The sequence below is a fragment of the Abrus precatorius genome, unplaced genomic scaffold (genome assembly GCF_003935025.1).
Source record: "Abrus precatorius isolate BTA unplaced genomic scaffold, Abrus_2018 Scaffold11, whole genome shotgun sequence".
Taxonomy (NCBI): domain Eukaryota; kingdom Viridiplantae; phylum Streptophyta; class Magnoliopsida; order Fabales; family Fabaceae; genus Abrus; species Abrus precatorius.
Window position 1 is genome coordinate 4,587,858 of NW_020874303.1, and position 23,940 is coordinate 4,611,797.

The window sequence follows — 23,940 nt, forward strand, 5'->3', positions numbered from 1 at the left end:
AAGCCTCAAGGCTAAAAGTGAACAGTGTTTTCGTGATGCTGATTGAAGGTATATAGTAGTAACAAATAAAAAAAACACCGACCACGAGAAACCCTTTGGTTGTCAGAGGAATATATATAGGTTCACTGTTTGAATTTGCAATTTACACGAGTCCTCAATTAACTGAGATATTTTTCAACTTTAGCTAGATTTGATTTCATTCATTTCACTTGTCCCGCTTATATGAACATGGAAGACTGTGTTTTGGTCCTGGGGTCCATCATTTATGACTTTTTGTTACGTTTTATTCTGCTTGTTTCCCGATGAAGGAGCTCTTGCATTACGCATGTTAGAAAAAGTAGTTCAATTTGAATTGCCATATAATTTTAAATTTATCAAAAATAAGATCTCGCCCATTGAAAATAAAAGCAATACTAAGAAGAGTGTGTTGTTGATTAGCACATCACATGAAAATAATGCACACGTTCACAATTACTAAAAAAACACAAGTTCTGTATTAGTAACTAAAGTGCAATATTTATTTTCAAATTAAATCAAGATCATTCACCAGTGGCCTATTTCATCAAGGATCGAATCATTCCCTACTTTTTGGACTTGGCGCTTGTGCTTTGGGGTTTGCTGTTACATTTCCACTTTTACGTTACGGCAAAAGAAAAACCCTTCATCCAGAAAAAATTTACATTAATTATAGCCCGATTGCGAATTGGGTCAAGAAAAGTAACTTCTCTTTTTAAGTCGAATTAATTAAAATATACTGATGATGTTGATGTACATTATCATTTTATTATAAATTATCATTTAACTTAAAATTATTTGTTTTTATAATAGCAAAGAAAAATTATGTGTTTATAATTAATTTAAATGTAATATCTAAAATTATTTAATAATATAAATTTCTAAATCACGTATCAAAATTAAACAGTTTTTAGAGTAACGACAAAATTGGTAGAAAATAACGGATTCAATTTCATTTTTATGATCAAGTCAAAACTGTTAATGTTCTATCGTTAAGGAAAAGGGGAGCAGAGAAAACAGGAAATTATCAATATTAGCTGAGTCATTGCATTCATATTGCTGAAAAACAACACAGCATTTTCTTCTTTGCTCATTTTCTGTCAATCTCATCTCTTTTCTTGTTACATTGATTTTAGGTTTTTCCTAACAAAATTGGATAAACGACAACGTATTAAGAAATTTAATAAATCTTGGATGTACTTCTTGATCTCCCAACACTTTTTCCTATGTTTGGTTGAATGGAAGATAATGAGGGAAAAAACTAAAATTTAAAACAGAAAAAATTAAAGAAGAGAAGTTTAATTTTTATTTCTAAAAATAAACTTTTCTCTCCTTTTCTATTTCATTTTCCCTTCAACCAAAACAAAAATATCATTGTGTTTTTTTTTCTCCTCTCTATTTTCTTTCCCTCATTCAAATAATTAGTAAAGGCACTAGTCACCATGGGCAGGCATAAAGCTCGCACCTTGGGTCATGTGATAACATTGACTCAAATTTGATTTTTCGTTTGTGCTTCGATGTTCCTTTCTAAACCCATGGATCACCAAGGAGTGGTTTTCTCTGTCTTTTCTTTTTTATACTCTTCTCTTTTCTAGTGTCATTCTTCTCATTCCTGATCATCCTAAAATCCCCGTTTTCCTTTAGCTTCTTACTAGATTTCTCCTTTGATGCAGATTTTCTCTTCTTTGTTGAAGAGCGTGAGCTAGGCTCTGCACTAGTGTCAATTCCCCGTGGCAGTGGCTCATCTTCATAATCTAACTGCCAATTGCATAACATATCCTGATCTCCATACTGTTGTTGTAATGGCTCACCAGCACCAGGAAGCAAGCTGTCAAAAGTCACATCCCCGTTCAAACCCCCTTTACGCTCTAGCAAGACAGGGTCTGGTCTAATTATAGTGCCAAGAATGCTCCTATTCGGTCCTAAGCTCATGATGATCTTGGGATTTGTCAAAGTTGAGAAAGCCATTGCAAAAGCTGACCTAATCTGAAAAAAATGAACAGAAATTCATTTAGCCACAGTTGCATACAGATGAACACCAAATATCATAAGACTTAGTCACACCTTTGATCCGTTTATTATAACCTATATGTGATTTTGATCTCCTGTTATTTTTTGCTTCAATTATTCCCCATTTTACAAATTAATTGCATTATTTTTTTAGCTATTTAACCAATCCCATTATGCTTTGAAGAAATAATTGCATTCATTCAGAAGTTCTCTAAGGAAACTGCCAAAACAAGAGCTATTATGTAAGCCCAACCAAACACCAGTCTCCCTGGGTCTGCCATCTAATGCTAAGGGACACATATTAACACGGCACACAAATTTCAGATTTTATAAAATGTTGCTAAGTTAACAAAAAGATGAAGGGATTTGTTTGGGAAGAGATTTTTGAAAGAGAAGAAAGGTGAGGGTAAAGTTATTTCTTAATAATAGAATCATATAATATTTATGATAAATAAATATTAATACATTATGTTTAAACTAATATATTTTAATATCTTTACATTTAAAAAATTATAAAATTAAAATATATTTATCATAAATATAAATGTTGCCCTCCCCTCCCCTCCCCAAACAATCCTTTAGTTACTCTGACATGCAAGATTAAAGCAGATTAATTTATATTAAAAATAAAAAGAAATCAAGACATTGCATCATACCTTTAGATTCATTTTAATCCTACAGTGTATCTTTTTAGATGACCAAATCAATGACATTTATGCCACATCTGAATATTGTGTCACGTCTATTATTTCTTTTCCATTAGTAATTGGATGAGTGACTGACAAAAGTACTTGAATTGTTTAATTAGAAAATTTGGATAACTTGATTGGAGTGAAAAATTATTACATGAACAAATTACGCTGACCATAGTAGATGATTCAAAAGAACAATTAAGCCTTAACAATAGAAAGAGAAGGGGTAAAAGGAGGGAGAGCATATGATAATGATAATGTACCCCTTATGAGCTGAACTAACAAAAATTAGAAGCAAACCAGGCCAGAAACTCTTAAGCAGACGTTTAAAATTTTCTAAATCTTGCAATGAACCATCAAATTAATTTTCTGCCACTGCTGATGCAAATATTCTTCACTTAGATGAAAGGCAGAATATAGGACAAACATTAACAAATAGTGTACTCTGCGCAAGGATTATAATTAATCCTTCCACAAAATTTCAGCTTTCATAAATATGACTTTACTTAATTTCCGGTAAAAGACAAACATAAGGTGGCATCATTGTATTTCAAATTCCACAAAGGACACACATACATGACATAATATAATGAACTTCAGAAAAAATAATGGAAGTCACGAATAGAACAACAGAAAGCTCAATGAAACAGTTAAATGAAAACATACTTGCATCAATTTCTTGACACTAAAAACGTTAACAGAACATTTTCTAAAAATATTATCTTAAATATCATTTTACTAAGAATGAGAAACAAACCTGGAAATAATTAAAGGAGTTCTTCCCAATGTCATTCTCTGGTGCCTGATTCAGCCAGAAGAAAAATTCTAGTCAATCAGCTATATGTACAAGAATAAATTGTCTAAATTGATGAAATAATTAGTGTCAAACCACTTTATATTATACGGATTTGTATATCAGAAAAAAAATTGTAAGGAATTTACTACAGAAAATGGAGAAGACAGACTTCAAAGACAATATTTAACTCCTGCTTAGATAATCCACAGTTTAGTGCCCAATTATGAATAGTGTTTCTTAGAATTTTGGTTGGCAAATATCTTCAATTTCAATTTTAAAACTATTTCTGCTTAAAATATTCAGCAATTGCTCCAACAAAGAATGGATTAATGGCTTTGGAAATGGAAATAGTGACTCAAAATATTCATTGTTTTCAAACAGTTGGGGGATCAAGCTAAGAGGCTAAGAGGCACAAAGGTCTTAAAAGAATGCAACCTCAACAGAGAGAGAATGACAAAAAGAAGATTATCAAATATCCTCGATGTAGAGGAAGAACCAAACGAGATCTAGGAGGTAGAGAATACAATATAATTGTCCAAGGCAGCTCTATCAGAAATTGAGACCCCACTAAAACAAACTCAACAGAGCAACAATCTTATCTCCACTCCCAATGACACAAGAAAAAGAAAAAAGGAAAAAGAAAAAAGAAAATGATCCTAGGTCTAGAATTTCAAATAATCTTATAACCATTAAATGCAAATAAAAGCAGGAGGAAAATAACGACAATTCCATCTTAAATACAGTCCACTTTCTTGCTTTATTTGATTGACCAAAATGAAAACTCTTCATCTGAAAAAAAAGCAAAGGGCAGTTCTTGAAATAAAACCTGTGGATCCTCAATGCCAATAAGAAAACCCCGCCCTTTGGTTGAAAACCTGACCAATGACAATGATAAAAGTTTAATTATCTTTAGAATCAATCATACAGCATAATTAAAAATAACATTCCTTTACAACTATATCAAATTCCTTTATTACCCCTTAGTACTCTTCAAGAAAAAAGTGCCTGCCCCATTACAAGACACACCAACGTCTGACGTGTTCAATTTGCGTCCATAGAAATCAAAAAAATGAACCTAATGTCCAAAAAGAAAGAACACTATCAGAATGGCAAATGATATTTCTTACTTGACAACCCAGAAAGGGGATACTTATCCACACAAAGAGATGCAGCATATGATTATTGTACGTCTTCCTCTTTTTAAAAATATTAGAAATGAAATAAATAAAATACAATGCTAATCATGGAAAAAGGCCCATATAACTGTCTGGAACCCAAGGAACAAATGCAAAACTGTTGTTCAGATTGAGCAGATACGCACCAAAAGGACCCCCAGGTTGTGCTCCACAGAAGCTTGGCCCAGGCGCAGATTCTGAAGCATATAACAGTCACAAACTTAGAGCATGTCATGGGCAAAAACCGGTACTTTGAGTTTTAAGCAGTGACAAAGATTAAAACGCATTAGAAAGAAAAAGGAAAAGTTGTTGATTTATTTCTGTTGATACAGAGGTGAAACATATGTTGAATAAGTAAGCATTATCGTGAATGCTGGTGAACAAACATCAAATTTGGATAGTGTATTTAAGAACCACTAACCCGCAACATTGCCATCAGCATCGTAAGGAGGGCATAAGAACCAATCCCACCAGAATAAACCTGCATACTTTATAAGAATCTTCAATTATGCAGTCTGGAATAAGATCACAAGAAAGATAATAACATATTTAATAAAAAGCCATACCTCATTTAGTTCTCTTTGCTGCAAAAATACTTTCAAAATCAAACACAGTGGCCTTAGTGGTGGCCATTTAACCACTGCTTCCTGGAAATTGAGCAGTTCAACCATGAATAACCCTCTTTTCTTCCATTTTAAAAAAGAAAAATGATAGTGCAGGTGTTTTGAAATGTTTGTCTTTTGGGTGCCTCATTCTGCGACCTTTTTTTTCAGAACTGAAATATTATTTAGTTTAATTTTAATACACTATCAAGTATCATTAGAAATCATCCTACATATGAATTTTAAAGTAATTATTACAAAAGTCAATGATTTTCAACTATATGGCAATCCATGATTAAATACTAATGTGAAAAAATTTACATTGTCTGGATATTTTAATTAAATTCACTATTATTTGCTTTTATTTTTATATTACTGGAAGATTTCACAAAAGAATTTCAACATTTTGTAATGATTTATTTTTATTTCTTATATGTATTTTGGTGAAATAATATATTGTTTACATTACATAAAAAATAAATTTAAATACAACACAAAAAAGATCGCAAATCAAAATTAGAAAATGCATCGTGAAACCAAGTCAAGGGGAAAAAAAACAAACCTGAATAAAATCAGCAGCTTTGGGTCCATTGTCTATGTCAAAACTGAAAAAATCACAATTTCTCAGTGGATCAGTGATATCACATAAGCTTAATACTGAAATATGTTAGTTCTTCGGCACACAAAATTAAACATGACAATCCAATATAAATATGTGATAACCATGCACAGATGTATAGTATACAACAAAGCAAATATACTAACATAGTTTGGTCATGACTTGTCAATTGTCACATTTGGTAGTAACTGATAATATTATATTTAATGGTAAGAAACCTAAAAATGTGTTATGTGCTATATGCCCAGACATGTTTAGCTACTTGTTAAGAAAAATATATGCATGATGGAAGGAAAACCAAAAAGAGCCTCCTCATGGAAATGCAAATAACACACAATGAATTAATCAGAATCTTGATATATGACTGTTAGATTAATCTATACGAGGCATGAAATGGCTTCATATGGTGCACAGAGCCACAAATCATGTAAAAGAAAAAAGGAAAAAAAATTCTAGTAGTGGCAGTGCTACAAACTTTTTTAAGATCCAAAATTCAAAGAGAGAAAGCCGAACCTTATATCAAATGCAACACCACTCCTCTTTTCAACAAATTTAATAATTGGCACACGAGCCTTTCCAATGACCTGCAAAAGATTCACAAGTAAAATACCAGATACTCAAAACTTTGACAACACTAGTTACTTTTTTCATGGCAACAAAAATACTGATATTTCGGTACCCAGAGCAGACCTGAATCTTTTTAGCCATGCCCCTTTGTGATAATGCTCTAGAAATTGCATTCAAGCCAATCTGTGGATTTGGCAAGCCTGATTTCAGAATCACAACCTGCAGTCATAGGATTTGACAACAATCTATCAACCAGCCACGCACTCGTTCACAAGGAAAAAAGTAGTATCAGCATATCAACAATACTTACATCGATATCACTAGTTGGAAGGTACAGCCCTGTCCTGAAAGACCCAAAAACTTCCACCTGAGAGCAACAAAAAACAAACCTTCATTGAAATAATGAAACATAAAACTCTAAAAGAATGCAATAACTAAATTGATACCTGGCAGTGAGGCCAAATATGTTTTAGAACTTCAAATACAGATACTATAGCAAGGTCTCGTGCAGCTTTCTCTTCTGGAGTGGGTGACAAAAATTCACAAAAATCCACTATCTCTGCATAGCAATTAGCAATCATCACTAAACAAATTGCAAAACCATCTACAACAATAAAACCACATTCTAATTTTGCCCAAACTAATTTCTTCAAAACACAAACTGCACGAAAAGAATATCCAAGTATCTCGAATCGGCTTTTGAAAACGCAATAAACAGTTCGGTACCTTTATGTAGCTGAAGCATGGGACTCCTGAATTTGCAGTTGCCGCGAAACCAACCGCTCTCGAGCCTCGACTCCGACGCGAGAGCAGGCGTTTTCGGCTCGGGTGCGGCGACCAGCTCGGGGTAGGAGTCTTGGCCGGGAGCTTCGCCAGCGACATCGAGGGAGAAGAAATCAGGAGCGATGGAATCGGACGAAGGGCATTGGACAGTGGATAAGGAAATCTCATTGCGGAAAACTGAGTAGGGTTCGCGGTGGTCGGAAACTGGAGACTCGTCGGCGGAAGCGGCGGAGAGAGAGAGTGGACTAAGAGTTTCGTAGACGAAGGTTTCGGGAATCTGTAGATGCTGCTCTTCCTGCTCCTCCATTGATAGCCAATGAAGTGGAACAGAGAAGGAGGATATACTAAGATTTGGGATTGAAATTAGGGTTCTTCTTAGGGTTTATGTTTTAACGCGAGTGCCGAATCTTAACGGAATGGGAAACCTATTCTGAAAATCAGTTTATCTTTTTAAATTAATTTTTATTTATTTTAATTATTAAAAAAATTATAAAATAACATATTATCCTACAAAATCATCTTTTTATCTTTTAAGAGAAGATATACTTGAATCTAATTGGTATTTATCTACCTAATAATGTCACCCAACAAACTTACAAACAAATTATCCTATATTTCTTATATCTTTTTTTAATTATTATTATTTCTGTCCTAATTTCTTGAAGCAATTTTGATTTATGGAGGCAATTTTATTTTGGCTTCATACAAAGTGAGATTTCTTTCACTTCCATAACATTAGAAGCAAAAACCAAAGATATCAAAATTTCTAATGAGATGTTTAGAAAAGTGAAAAGTCAATGTACTTAATTGATTTTATCTAATTCAAAGATATTAGTATTCTATTTGGATAATCTGACCTAAACTATCTTAGATTTTATTGAGATTTTCTAAAATAGAAATTTAAAATTTTGAATCAATCCAACTCCAAACATTTTATGATTAGTTAAAAACTTTAAATTGTATCTTAATTTGAGTCAATTACACCTTGCATTAGCAAAATCATGGTCATCAAGCATAATCAAAGATACAAGAGTAGTATAAAGATGATTTATAGTTTTTGACAGCGATCAATCCAACAATTCATGCACCATAATAGAAAATGTGTTCACACCTTCTTGTTAAGAAATCACTTGCATTTAACTCACTAAAAGTCTCATAATGGACACTTAGATACTGTCACCATTGTTTGGAGAGAGAAAATGCAAAAGATTTTGCTTAACAAACTTATCAAAATATATTATAATTAACTTAAAAATATATTTAATTCTCATACAAGAATAATTTCTATTGTATATACAATTTATATCATATTGTAACATCTTCTAATTCATCGTAGAATATATATATATATATATATATATATATATAATATTAATCTAATACTTTATCTAAACATATCAAATAAAATATCTTTAGAGCAAGTATTTTAATTTTTGAAAAAGTCATTAATTTTTAGATAGGTTATTGATTTAAAATTTAATGGTAAAAAAATTATTATACTTATTTTGATAAAATAAATCTCTTAAACACATAAATAAATTTTAATTATTAAATTCAATGAATTTTTTTATTACACAATAGAAAAATCAAAATTTTGCAATAATACTCTAAAGACATTATTTTCACGTTCTTTTCTGCTCATAAATTTTTTTTATCTGACAATCATATAATTCCTTATAATTTTAAGTAATTATGTTTTTAATTTTAAATGAATATAATTTTCAAAAGTTAAAATAAATTTGCTGTCAAATAAACAATTATTTTAAAAAGTTTTAAATTTATGCAACATACTACAATTATAACAAACTATATATAATAAAATTTCATTAAAAAAATTAATATTTAATATTATTAATTCGAGAATAATTCATTTATTATTAATCTTCGTTAATTTTTGCTTTCAGCAATTTCAATTCATTGGTATTATTCCCTTTTCATACAATTTATCTTTCATTGTCACACTACTTTATTCATATAGTTAATATTTTGTTCGTACATTATATACATTCCACATGCCATATATTTGATCCGTTTTTTATTTTTTCATACATTTTTATCTCTCTCTCTCTCTCTCTCTCTCTCTCTCTCTTTTATTTTATCATTTATTGTATCTCATTTTCTCTCTGCCTTTTTCAATTTTTTCTCTCTCTCTTTTGTTATTTTTATCCATTTTACACCCTTTAATGAAACAATATTATTATATTTGATAAAGCAATTGCATACCATGTAACACGTATACATACCCAGTGGTATTACAAATCAAGCAGATATGATACTTTCTTTCTATTGTCACTCTTACCATATACTCGTTTGAGATGTCTAATGCTATATATGAAGATGAAAAACAACTCCTTTGTCAACCTTATTTCATACTGATGTATAGCGATGCAAAATTGCAAACCAGCTACATATGTGTACCTAACAAAATTTAGCAACTTTTTAAGGTTTTTAAGATTAGTATTATAACACGTGTGACTTACCAAATCTGCTACAGTTAATAGATATATATGAATTCTGTTTTCGACTATTGTTAAATAATGTGTAAAACTATCTATAATTAGAGTGCACAGCCTATGCATTCCAAGATGCACAACAGTTTATTTGCACATATAAAATGTTGCACAAATTATCACACCCAAGGTTCATCGACTCACCAACAACATACACAAAACACACCATGGCTGAGTTCACAGAATTGTTTCCCTTAGGCCAAAAATTGGATGGTTTGATGCATATGTATGTGTACATAGTCACTTTTGACCTTCAAACTGTGGTCATTGTTGGTATCATAGTCACATTGTTCTTCTTCATCTTCTACCAAATTCTAAATGGTTTATTTTATTGGTTAATGGAAAGGAGACCAAATGAACATGATCTTGAAGAAGGAAACACTCATCTAGCTTATGGGGCCTCTGACCCATCTCACCAAGTTACCATTTTCCATGCTCTTGTACATAGCAACTTGCAAGCTTGGACATTGGTGACTGCATTTGAAGGAATGTTTGATGAGAAGCGAGGACAGATGCTTAGAACTTTCAAGAAATTGCCTCCTTTGGTGAACTATGGAAGACATCATATGATAAGAAATTGTGGTGAATGTGCCATTTGCTTAGAAGACTTTCAAGTTGGTCAGTGTTGTCAAGTTTTTCCTGTGTGCAACCACTTTTTTCATTCAGATTGCATAGACCATTGGTTGCAGAAGAAATTAACATGTCCAATATGTCGTAGTCGTATATAGATTAAATGTAAATATGAAAACTGTATATAATTGTATTTTGTAAATTAATTTGAACAAATTTAGTTTTAGTACTATATTGTGTCATGGTGCGCAACTTTCACAAGATCATTTTCCTGTAAACCAGGATTGTGCTTTCCATATTTCTTTTCTCTTTTCTGTCTCTAAGTCTTAAATTTAAGCAATTTAACTAAAAAACAAAAAATATTTACCATTGCCCTTAAGAGAGTGGTTAAAAAATTAAAAAGTTTTATTATTATACTTTTAATCACGATTTCTAATATATCATATTATAATTTTTAATAAAAAAAAACTTTTTGTGTTGAATCTCTGATCAATGTCTTTTATTAGGAAATTGGTTAGCAAACTCTGAAAAAAAAAAGTGGACTAACTTTTGCTTACCATATTAAGCTTTTGAAGTGTTTCATTTTTATTTATTTATTTTCTATTTTGCAACTATAATACCATCACAATTACAATTCTGTTTCTGACTTTTTGTCCCTCTTGAATACCCAAAAAAATAAAAGACTATTCCTAGTAGTTCCTAGAAGACATGGCAATTACCACTGTAAATATCATCTCAGAAGATTCTAGGTGCGAATTGCTAATTATAGAATATGATAAAAGTCTATTGATAACCGGCCAGCGTTGTCTGACAATATTTTTCTAAACATAAGGATTTTATACAAAGCTAAGGAATAGCATCGATATTTGGAATCTACAACTAATGCAATTATGTTATGATCAAATTATTCTCTCTCTTTCCTCGTCAAAATTCAAGAGACTCGACATTTAACCCATGAGCTACAACTTCCATAATGAAAAAGAAACCACAAAAACATGAAGTTATCTAAGTTAGCCAAAAGTTGTTTCTCAAGTCATTGAACATGAATTTTGCTTCTCAAGCATTTTGCTCCACAATCTTCCCCATACCCTTCTCTTGAATTTTCATATTTTATTGCCAACGCTTCTAACGTGATTTTCATCAATCTTGTTCTTATGCCTTTTGGTTGAAAGGAAATGTCACTTGCCCGGTTTGTCAAAATTGTTTATTGGAAAAATCATAAGAAGTTACAAAGTGGTTGATTTTTGTTTTATGAAAAATGTAACCATGTAAAATCTGTTAATTATGATCCTCCACATCTTTACACCTATTCTGGGTTGCCCTCGCTTGGAATCGGATCTGAGAAAAGAAAAATAGTTCTTCACAAATTCCATCTGGTGTGTTTATTTGTCAATTCATTTCTTCTTTAGTTAATTTACAAGCTTTCATAGTTATTCTATTTTATCTTGTGTGTGTGTGTGTGTGTAAGGGACCTTGTGAAAATTGACACTAATTTTGTTCACTAGATTCAAGCTCCTTAGTGAAAATATATTTTTTAAGTTCGAAGTACAAAAGAAGTAGTACGAAAATTTGATAAAAGGACAACTAAATGGGGTAACTGCTGGATATACGAGCAACTACTAAACCAAAAAGAGCAATTACAAAAATATGCACATGATTCATACATAAAGCCCCAAAGATTTATTTTCTTAGCACATATGACAGCACTCCAATGGCTTGCAAAATAAAGGAAAACACATATGGTACAAGAAGAAGAAACTCTTGAAGAATTAACTTCAACTTGTTTGGTAGTGACTAGTGAGCTTTAAATTAAAGTTATCTTACACTAACGTGTTTTCTCCACTAAATGTAAGCTATTCATCATACTTTTAAAGTCTTTTAAATCAAGTCTCAAACTTTCTAAAATTCACAAAATACTATCCAGAGAATCGATATAATCCAAATCTGTCACCTACAAAAGTACTCATGCTGATTATTTATTTTAGCTTCAAATTTTCTTAGCAGATAATGTTTCATTCAGTCAACCACATGAGCATCCTTTTACTGTAACTAATATATTTTGTAGATACTTTATATATTGCAACATCACAATTTCATAGCTAAAATACATAAGGAAAACAGCTAAGAAATGGCCTAATTTCGATTTACCATGATCAGACCATTTACATTTTGGGGTCAAAAAGTACATTTCACAGGTTGGTTGTCTCTACTTCAGCTTCTGATTCAGGCACCTTTTCATATACCATAGACCCTTTGAATCTATGAGGCAGAATATAATGAGCACCAAAACGTTGTTGCAAGTAGATAATGATAGCAAATAGGATACCTCCCAATGGAATGACAATATCCCAAGCAGTGGAGTAAAAATCTGCACTTGGATCTGCATAGAAGTATGACCCATTATCTAGGCGAGCGTAATTATGAGTCCTATAAAGATCATAGGCATGTGGCAACAGTCTCACAAAAGTAGTTCCAAAGTAAAATGAGCATGAAAGAACACTCTCCCTAGTATTTGAAAATAGGTTTAGAATGATTTGTGGCAAGAGAAAGCCATCCAATACCAAACCACCATAAGATTTTAAGCTCTCCCAAGATAAATGATGTTGTTGGGACAATGGAGCAATTGGAGAAACCGTTTCTCCATCTTTCTTCAACTTCAACAGCAACGCAAATAATAAGCCAGCTACATACAAAGGTACGGTGACATAGGTAGCCTTTCTCTCAGCAACCAAGAGGCCTTTCTTGCCTTCATCGCCCTTTCTTGATGACCAAGTTAGTTGCAGAAGACGGAATTGTAACAAGAAAGCTACCATGGTGATTAGCCTTACAGCTATTTCATTAACTTCAAGCCACCCAACATTTCCAAACACAAAGTTTTTGTTATTAGGATTTTGAGCAAGAAGTGCTTCAAAGTTTAGAACAAGGGGTATCATGTAACCCAAAGTAAGAATTGACAACATAACAAGTGAGAGCAAGGGGAGCACATTAGGGTTTCTCTTGACATGGAAGAGTTGTAATCCCACAAAAACACATGCTAGCGTGGTAGATATCAAAACCATGATGATCTCCATATCCATTCTCCAAACTGTTTTTTCAGCAATTTCAGTGTAAAATGCAGCTGAAGTCAACTCTAAATCTTTGAAGTAAAGAGGATCTGACTTTTTGCGTGTGCTTTTAATAGTTCCTGTAATGTAGCTTCCACCTTTTGTATCTACTGATGGGAACTGAAACTTCACTAGAACCTCACAATCCACAGTACCAGCTATTGGTGTCACATGGTTTGCGTGAAGATCACGGCAACCTACCATGCACAAAGTTCCTGCTCCAGAATCATAAAGTCCTTCTGCAGAAATCCTCACAATGTAAGAGGACAAATTAAACACTGAATTCCTGTCATTTAACGTTGAATTATACATCAGTGAGATTTTGTAGCTCATGTTAAACAAGCCACCACCGTTGAGGATTGGCATAGGAGCTTCTGCAATGGAGCTTGAGGTAGAAACAGAAATGCTATTCTGATCTAAGTTAGAGATCTGATCACCAACAGATAAGGGAGAAGAATAACCCCAAGCTACTCTCTTGTTGGACTCTCTAACTGACATATCAAATCTCATGTCATAAGAATGGGCATCTGGATATCCTCTGCTTTGGTTCTTGACAGGCTTTTGTGCTGGGCATGATCGCTTAACTTTGTCTAGTAGGCTATACTCATACTTTGTGGCTTGATCTCGCACTCTACGATCCTCATAATTTCTAAATGTTATCATCTTGAAGTATCCTGGGTCAATAGTAGTCTTATTGCTCCAAATTTGGCCCACTATGCTACTAGTACTGTTGATTGACCAAATTGAGGGAAATCTCAATCTTAATCTTATCGAGCAATCACCTACATGAGTACCAACCAAGGATGATGCCTTGCCCATGATATGGCAAGCCACTACACACAACATGTTTTTCTTCTCATCCCACCATCCTTCCCCTACCAACATAGTTTTAGGGTTGAAATTCTGGCTAATCCAATAGTTACTAATATTTGAAAATCTAACCAGAACCCGCAACCTATGCTTCTTGTTAGTAAGAGAACATTCAATGCCTTTCAAAGACATTAAAGATGGAAGTTGACCAGAACTCTCAGCAATAGGAGTACAGTTCTTAGAAGAATTGCACTCACGAGAGAACTCTAATTGGAGCCTTCTAATCGCCCTTGAGAGGGGATATGAGCAAAAACTCAATGATTTTAATGCTAAACCGTGCAGAGCATCACCCCCAGAAGAGAATTCCTTGTCAGCTTCTACTGAATCCAAGGTATAACTATAATTTGCTTTTGGAAACATCAAAACAGAAATGGGTTCGAAGTGATTCTCTTCATTTTCAGAACTCAAGCTCTCCAAACTTCCACTAACCAAGCTAGTGATATTACTTGCATTGAACACATTATCAAGCTTAAAAACAGCATCCAGATTAAGGTACTTACCTGTTTTGGAGTAGCCATTTCCATTCCCTACCATGCAAACCTTCCCTGAAGATTCAGACCAAAACCCATCAAGCTTGAAGGTTACATGTCTTCTACGGTAGTAACTTTGATGCCCATAATTTACTCTGTCACCATAGCTGAAGTTCCCTCCACGGTAGTAAATTGTGTTGGAAGTGCTTCTGAATGTAACAGTGCCTCCAATTTTGAACAAGTCAATGACTTGAGTTGCTTGCATGTACTTCGGTCGTAGGTAAAAGGAGAATTGGTTCAAGGAAGTTCCAACATCGATGATACTATCACCTCCTGTGAAGTAACCTGTGTGTTGATCACCAAGAGGGAAAGAGTGGAAGGTGACTTCATTGGGTGTTGACTCTGGAACTATTGAAGCACAGTGATCTTTGTAAGAGGGTTGCGAGGCAAAGGAGAAGAAAAGGTTGAAGGAAGAGAGAGTGAGAAGAAAGATGAGCAAAGAGAGAAGAGAATCCATAACCATGAATACGATCAACTAGTTTATTAGGAAAGGTAGAGAACAAAGCAAGAATTCAATTCAGTGTTATATATAATATCTGTATGCTTTTGCTATGCTCCACTGAATGCAAGTCTTAAAAGTCATACAAGTTTTTTTTTTTTTCCTTTTTGGACAAAACTTTTAGGAAGTTTCTGATGGAATTTTCTGAGTCTAGACTTAGTAATTAACGTAATTATTCATCATGAAGTGGATCCAATTTACTAGTCTTGTGTAGAACTTGGTGGGTACAATTAATATCCATGATCAATAATGGATATCAGATAATTCACTTCTATTTAAGAGGGTGGATTCCCACTTCACTTTGGATACACGTCATTTGACTGTGCATTGATCAAATTAACTATATGTTTGAATTTTATTAAATAATTTATGAAAAAAACTTATACTTGGGACAAAAAAAGTATTTTAAACAGCATAGGCTCTTGTTACAAAATGAATTAATGGGTAAAAGAATAACTTAAAAAAATGCTGCACCATTCCAATGTGAGCATTAAAATCAGTAAGACCCCATTCAATTTCATTGTTCTCCATGGATAAGGTTTCATTGTAATTCTATTTTTGAATGAAGTAGTGCCTCGTGAAAATAGCCATGTTTCTACTTAGGAACATTTTTATCGATGTTTTTCCTGTAGTTTGGTTTGGTGTACTTGGACTAATTGTTCAGAAATAGGACAAAGGTGTTGCCGGCGAATTTCTATGGGCGCCATAATGAAATCGCCATTATCGGGTATTTTAATTGTATATTTATGGATATATAGATAAGGACGCGTTCTTGTTTCAAAGTCCACAAAGACTTGGAATAAGTCAGCAATCATATATTGCACAAAATGTCTTTAGTCAAGACCAAATAACACGTTAAATTTGGGAATATATTAATATTATTTTAAGTGCCCTTCTGAATATTTTTCTGTGATAGGATGTTGATAGCCTCACTGTGAAAACAAAGGCCAAGGTTATTGTATAAGATAATTCTATCAATTTTAGCTATGAAACAAAAACAAGATGTTAAGAGGCAAATGTTCATATTTTAACATATAGTTATGCCAAAGGGGCATGAAGCAACAAGCATGACAACGTTACTGCCTCAAGTACGAAGAATTTTCTATGGTTCTAGTATAATAACGCAACAAGTATGTATTTTTTTTTAAAAAAATAAATAAATATGTGATAAAATGTGAATAGTTGGGACTATATAGTTTTAGACTTTTCAAAACATTTTCCAATTAGACTCCTTTCTAGAGGTAAGTGGAGGAGGTCTTATAATTCATAAAAGGTTTTAATATAATATAATTTATTTTAAAAGCTTACATAGTTCAAAATTTAGCAATATAAGTTTATAAACGTCATAAAATAGTGTATATTTTACTCATTGTGCTCATGTAAAAAAAAAAATCATAAGGAATGAATTGTCAATTTTATATAAGTTGAGAAAATGTGTTGTTTATAAGTTTTAATAGCATAAAATATTTTTATAATTGACTTAAACATACAGCCAAAAATAATGACGAATGCTAATAATTATCGTTAAATACTAGCGAAGAAAACAAAAATGAAATGTATTAAATAAAAAGCATTTATAATGTAAAAATTATATTAGTTAAAAATATTTTTGGTTCCTATAATTTTATGATATTTTAATTATAGTCTCTTAAAAATATTTTTTTAGTTTTAATAACTGATTTTTTTTTAAATTTAACACTTCTTATTCTAATAATTACGTGATTAACTAAAAAATGTCATATATTAATTTTTATGTCATGCATCAATTTATTATCATACTGCATCAATGAAAATAATAAAAAATATTAAATATTAACTTTTATAAATATCAAGTTGTACTTTTCTTTGTGACTTTTTTACGAAAAATTATATTCTTATTTATCTGTCATTTAAAAAAGTAAAAAATAATTAATTAATGAAAGATAAAAAAAATTAATAATAATAATAATAATAATTTTATTTAAAATATTAAATCTATTCTTTAATTTGTGTCGAAATCTTAAAGTAACTGATAAAAATGAACAAAAGAAATAATTGATATTACTATTTAAGAGATTATACTAAATTTTCCTCAATTAATCAAACATTTAGAACTTTGGATAACTGAAAAAATTGTTTTACCCTCTGTATCTCTAATTAAAAATAATACACCAATAAAAAAAAATAACTAAGAAATTTTATAATTAGAGGGACAAATAATTTTAATCTGTTAACAAAATTGAAATTAAAATGCGATAATTTAAGTAACATTTTAGAAACTATTAATTTGCTTGTTTTTTCATTCGAAACCTTGTTCATACAATTTCTTGCAAATTCAGTTATAATCAATACACACAAGCTCTGTTTCAACAAAATTTTAAGTTGATTAATGCGATAATTTTACCATAAGTCAAACAAGATAATGTCATAAATACATCTAAATTGTTTTACTTATCTATATTTATCTATCTTGTTTAAATAAAATTGATTACACTTAAATAATAAATGCTATAATTAACTGAAATAATACTATTAAATGTTATATATAATTTATGACTAAAATTTCCTGCACTTAAAAGTCCATTGAGGTAAACTTGTCTCTAAAATGAATAAATGAATACATATTTGTTATTGATTTAATTTAAATAAGTGTATTGTAGTTTTAATCCACTAAATTTAAAGATGACTTTGGGGACAAACTGACTACAGAGAAACTTTATCCAAAATATTTATGTATAACCATATACCAAATCCAATATATGTGCGTGTGTGTGTGTGTACACACGTCAGTGCTCAAAGAAAATAACACGGTCCACAAGACAACTACAGAGATTCATCACTATCCAATTCTATAATCCACAAAAGCACTCTAACTGAGCCATTAGACGAGGCTTTATTTAATCAGCCACATGAACAGTCTTCTACAAAAAAAAGGGAAAAGAAACAAGAAAAAAATATATTAGAGACTATACTGCAACACAACACAAGTTCATAGCTAAATACAAACAACATAACTGCTTGGGAGTGACCAATTTTGATTCAACCTGATGATGCCATTTGCACTTGAGCATCATAACGGGTATTTTACATGTTGGATGTCTCCACTTCTGCTTCTGATTCAGAGACCATAGGCACCTTTTCATATACCTTAGACCCTTTGAATCTTTGAGGCAGAATATATTGGCCACCAAAACGTTGCTGCAAAAAAATAATGATAGCAAATAGGATACCTCCCAAAGGAATGACAATATCCCAAGCAGTGGAATAAAAATCTTCACTTGGATCTGCATAGAAGTATGATCCATAATCTTGGGGAGCATAACTATGAGTCCTGTAAAGATCATAGGCATGTGGCAATAGTCTCACAAAAGTAGTTCCAAAGTAAAAAGAACATGAAAGAACACTGTCCCTCATATTTGAGAACAGGTTTAGAATGATTTGTGGGAAGAGAAAACCATCCAATACCAAACCACCATAAGATTTCAAGTTCTGCCAATATGAATGATGTTGGTAAGATGGAGTGATTATATCTCCATCTTTCTTCAATTTCAACAACAATGCAATCAATAAGCCCATTGCATACAAAGGTAAAGTGACATAAGTAACCTTTTTCTCAGCAACCAAGACGCCTTTGTTGCTTTCATCGCTCTTTCTTGCCGACCAAGTCAAATACAAGAGACGAAATTGCAACAAGAAAGCTACCATGGTGATCACCCTCACACTTATTTCATTAACTTCAAGCCAATTAACATTTCCAAGTACTATGCTCCTGCTTTGAGGATTTTGTGTGAGAAGAGCTTCAAAGTTTAGAACAAGGGGTATCATGTGACCCAAAGTAAGAATAGACATCATAATAAGTGAGATGAAGGGTAGCACATTAGGGTGTCTCTTAATATGGTATAGTTGCAATCCCACAAAAACACATGCTAGAGTTGTAGATATTAAAGCCATGATGATTTCCATATCCATTCTCCAAACATTTTCTCTTGTTGTTTCCCTGTAATATGCAACTGCAGATATTTGTAAACGTTTAAAATAAAGAAGGTCTGATTCTTTACGTTTGCTTTCAATGCTTCCCTTAATGTAGCTTCCATCATTTGTGTCTAATGGTGGGAACTGAAACTTAATTAGAATCTCACAGTCCACAGAATGAGCTATTGGTGTCTCATTTTTTGAGACAAGGTCACGGCAACCTATCATACACAAGATTCCTGATCCAGCATCATAAATTCCTTCTGCAGTGATCCTCACTGTAGGAGAGGACAAATTAAACACTGAATTCCTGTCGCCTAACTTTGAATATGACATCTCTGAGATGCTAATCTTGTAGCTAATGTTAAACAAGCTACCATTGTTGTTGTTAAAGGTTGAATCAGGAACTTCAGTTGACTCACTTGAGAAAGAATCAAATGTAGGTAGATCCAACTCATTGAATTGATCATCAACAGCCATGGGATCTGAATAACCCCAAGCTACTTTCTTGTTGGACTCTCTAACTGACATATCAAATCTCATGTTATAAGAATAGGCATCTGGGTATCTCTTACCTTGGTCATTAGGCTTGTGTATGGGGCATGATTGGTTAACTTTTTCTAATTGGCTATACTCATACTTTAAGCCTTGACCTCTCAACGGACCATTCATATCAGTTCTAAATGTTATCATCTTGAAATAGCCTGAATCACTTGCAGTCTTGTTGCTCCAAATTTGGCCAACTATAGCGCTAGTGTTTTTGATTGACCATATTGTGGGGAACCTCAACCATAATCTCATTGAGCAATCACCCACATGAGTGCCAACCAAGGATGATGCAGTGCCCATGATATGGCAAGCCACTACGCACAACATGTTTTTCTTCTCATCCCACCACCCTTCCCCTACCAACATAGTTTTAGGATTGAAACTCCGGCTAATCCAATAGTCACTAGCATTGGAAAACCTCACCAGAACCCTCAACCTATGCTTCTTGTTGGTAAGAGAACATTCAATGCCTTCCAAAGACATTAAAGACGGAAGTTGACCAGAACTCTCAGCAATAGGAGTACAGTTCTTAGAAGAATTGCACTCACGAGAGAACTCTAATTGGAGCCTTCTAATCACCCTTGAGAGGGGATATGAACAAAAGCTCACTGATTTTAATGCTAAACCCTTCTCAGAATCACCCCAAGAAGAGAACTCCTTGTCAGCTTCTATGGAATTCAAGGTATAATTATAATTTGCTTTTGGAAACATCAACACAGAAATGGGTTCAAAGTGATTCTCATCCTTTTCAGAACTCAAACTCTCCAACCTTCCACTAACCAAACTAGTGATATTACTTGCATTGAACACATTATCAAGCTTAAAAACAACATCCACATTAAGATAGTTACCTGTTTTTGAATAGCCACCACTTGTCCCAACCATGCAAATCTTCCCTGAAGATTCAGACCAGAACCCATCAAGCTTAAAGGCAACGTAACCTCTACGGTAACCACGTTGACCCATATAATAATATGAACTACCATCATTGTTAAATGTGTTGGTGCTTCTGAATGATATGGTGCCTTCAACTTTGAAAAGTTGAGGTGTTTGAGTAGCAAATGTTTTCCTTTTTGAGAGGCTAAAGAAGAAGCGGTTCAAAGAAGCCTCAACATCAATGATGCTATCACCTCCTTTGTAGTAACCTTCATAATGATCACCAAGAGGGAAAGTGTTGAGGGTGAGTTTGGTAGTGGGACTTGAGTATGGAACTATGGAAGCACAGTGGTCTTTGTAAGAGGGTTGTGAGGCAAAGGAGGAGAAAAGGTTGAAGGAAGATAAAGTGAGAAGAACGATGAACAAAGAGAGAAGAGAATCCATTACCATGAATATGATCAATGGGAGAAAGGTGGATGAACAAAGCAATAATTCAATTCATAGTTATATATAATATCTCTGTCATTGTGCTGCTGAATGCCAAAGAAGATTAGTCAATTCTAAATTAAGAAGCAAAAATTGTTTAACATTAAAATAATTTTTGTTTAACAAAAAAATAATTATCAATATAAATATTGTTGATGGTTTTTACTAACAAATTATATATTATACTAAGATTTAATTTATTAATAATATATATTAATAGTTTTATTAACAAAATTATGGCCGGTTAATAAATTATATTATTTTGTTAATATATGCTCGTATATTAATAATTTAATATTTATTAAAAATTATATACTAACAATAGTTAATATAATAATAAATTAGTAATAAATATTGTTTTTTTAGTGTAATACTGAAATTTGAAGTAGTGAGTCATGTCGTAACCTATTTATCTATGTCTAAAACTGTATAAACATTTCAAAAGATTTTTTATTTATAATTTTTTAATTCTTTAAAAAATACCCCAATACTGAATAGAATACTATAGTAATTAAATAAATTTTAATATTTTACTATGTCTATAATGATTTATATTTATTTCTAAAATATAAATTTTCTTTTATGATTCAAATTTTTGTTTCATGTTAAATTTAGACTAATATACATCGTATTATAGTCAAATATTTAATGGTAAATAAATTTTCCTGAGTCATATCCTATTTGTATGTTGTATTATATATTTGAGTAAAATTTTCAATTTAGAGAGGTAAAGAATCAATTAATAAAATAAATTATTTGCAAAAATTAAATTAAATTTATATTTTTTATTTTAAGTTGAAATTTTATAAATTATTTTAAATTTATAAAAAAAAAAAAAAAAAAAAGAAACATGGTTGTATTCTGATCACACTTTTCAGCTATTTTTTCCCCCAAGTATTGAGAGAAGGAAGACGAAGACTTGGATGATAAACGAAACTGAAGAATGAAGACCAAATAACGCATTAAAGCAATGAAGACTTTATGAATACATATTTGACAGTGACAGCCATTGACTCAATTACAGATTATAAGTCAATTGCTCGTCACAGCTGAGAGAGACAAGGGAACGTTCATGCCAGTCTCTCTATTCAACTACCCTTTACTTTTTTGGTTTATTTTAAATTTATTTTTAAAAATTGAATGCACGTAAATTAATTTTTTTGTTTCATAATTTTTTATTAAATTAGTATTTTAAATTCATTTTTTAAAATTATTTTTTTTAATTCATCTAAATTTAAACCGCATATGGATACACTAATTTTTGTTTAGACCTTTATACTATATTAATTGGCCAACAAATTTTTATAATGACATTTTATGATTAATATTTTTTAATAATATTAATTCTTATAATTAAAATTAAATATTTAAAATAATTTTTAATTATAATTATTATATTAAAAATATAATTAATATTTTTAATTTATTTTTTTAATTTTTTAAATATAACATTATATCTTCATTATTATTTAATATTATGAGTATTTATTTTTATAAGTTTTAATTTAAACTTTCATTCCCAACTCTTTTTATTATAAATAAATTAAAAATAATTAAAAATATTTTATAAAGTATGGTATAATTAATAGATTATTAAAAAATTTTAAAACACATTAATTTAACTTTTATCTTAAAAACTAAATTTATAAATATTTTAAAATTAATTTTACCTTAAAAAATAGATTTAATGTTGGATTTAAAACTAAATTAACATAAAACTAGATTTAAAATTAATTTAACATAAAATATTATATTTAAAATTTATTTTAACTAAAATAAAATTTAAAAATTGATTTTAAACCAAATTTAAATTTTAAAACCAGTTTTAAAAATTAAAATAGATTAATTTAAAATTTAATCCATATAATTATAGTTAAAATGAATTTAAATTAGTTTTGTAACAATCTGATTTATAACAAGATAAAATGTTAAGATAATTGAAAAAATAATTACACCATTTATTAAATTTTTATAAATTGTAAAATTAAATAATTAATCATTTTATATTATATTTATTATTATGTATATTAAAGTTTATATAATTTAAACATTTACAAATAATTTGTTTAAAATTTAATATCTTACCTAGCAAAAAAAAATTTGATATCTTATGTTTAAAAATATTTTACATGTTAAAATAAAGTAAAGAGAATGCATATTCATTTTATTTTATATAATATTGTATAAAGTTAATCTATTTAGTAAGAAATTTTAAAATATAATTGAATTTAAACTCTATTTTGGGAGGAAAGACTTGTTTATGGAAAATGAACAAACAGGTAAATAACAGTTGCTTTTTATTTTTTTTAAGAATCAAATAAATATTTTTTTTCTCTTTCAAAAGATGGATATACCGGTCGTTCAGTTTTGAATAATATTTTTTGAACAATTCTAAGAGGCCACTCTTACTCTATTTATTTGTTGGGTGCATTTTTTATACGCATGCATGCAAACAGAAAAAGATAAAAATAATTATATATATATCATAAAAAAAATAATTATATATAATATCACATATAATATTAATTTTTAGCTCTTCAAAAAAAAAATCTTGTTTACTTTTTTACCTGTTTTACTTTTATCCAACATTTATGATATTTAAAAATAAATTCTTCAAAAGTACATTTAAATATAAAATCATTTTTTAATATAAAAAATGCCAATTTTTTTATTTACACATCAGGTTATGTAAATAAAAGTGTATATTATATTTTATAAAGATATTAAAAAAACCAT

General features: G+C 30.9%; 4 protein-coding genes across 6 annotated transcripts; 1 reads left to right on the forward strand and 3 right to left on the reverse strand.

Moving 5' to 3' along the window:
* Window positions 1-1,327: 1,327 nt before the first annotated feature.
* LOC113854557 (non-canonical poly(A) RNA polymerase PAPD5) lies at window positions 1,328-7,672 on the reverse strand. 3 transcript variants are annotated; one of them, XM_027485609.1, is made up of 13 exons: window positions 7,203-7,672; window positions 6,923-7,035; window positions 6,787-6,843; window positions 6,600-6,695; window positions 6,423-6,493; window positions 5,853-5,895; window positions 5,255-5,335; window positions 5,110-5,169; window positions 4,835-4,885; window positions 4,491-4,588; window positions 4,340-4,388; window positions 3,475-3,519; window positions 1,328-2,001 (listed from the first exon to the last, which is right to left on the reverse strand). In XM_027485609.1, the coding sequence occupies exons 1-13, from the start codon at window positions 7,564-7,566 to the stop codon at window positions 1,543-1,545; spliced, it is 1,587 nt and encodes a 528-aa protein (XP_027341410.1). In that variant the 5' UTR covers window positions 7,567-7,672; the 3' UTR covers window positions 1,328-1,542. The 3 variants fall into 3 exon arrangements, with proteins under 3 accessions (XP_027341410.1, XP_027341411.1, XP_027341409.1); XM_027485610.1 differs by having other exon boundaries at window positions 4,835-4,866; window positions 5,103-5,169; XM_027485608.1 differs by having other exon boundaries at window positions 6,923-7,080.
* Window positions 7,673-9,936: 2,264 nt separating this feature from the next.
* Window positions 9,937-10,497, forward strand: LOC113855488 (putative RING-H2 finger protein ATL19). Its single transcript, XM_027487134.1, has one exon. It carries the CDS (start codon window positions 9,937-9,939, stop codon window positions 10,495-10,497), a length of 561 nt encoding a protein of 186 aa, XP_027342935.1.
* A 2,031-nt stretch (window positions 10,498-12,528) lies between these two features.
* On the reverse strand, window positions 12,529-15,306 carry LOC113855489. The gene has a single exon (XM_027487135.1). The coding sequence runs from the start codon at window positions 15,304-15,306 to the stop codon at window positions 12,529-12,531; it is 2,778 nt and encodes a 925-aa protein (XP_027342936.1).
* A 3,099-nt stretch (window positions 15,307-18,405) lies between these two features.
* On the reverse strand, window positions 18,406-21,162 carry LOC113855490. Its single transcript, XM_027487136.1, has one exon. It carries the CDS (start codon window positions 21,160-21,162, stop codon window positions 18,406-18,408), a length of 2,757 nt encoding a protein of 918 aa, XP_027342937.1.
* Between the last annotated feature and the right edge of the window lie 2,778 nt (window positions 21,163-23,940).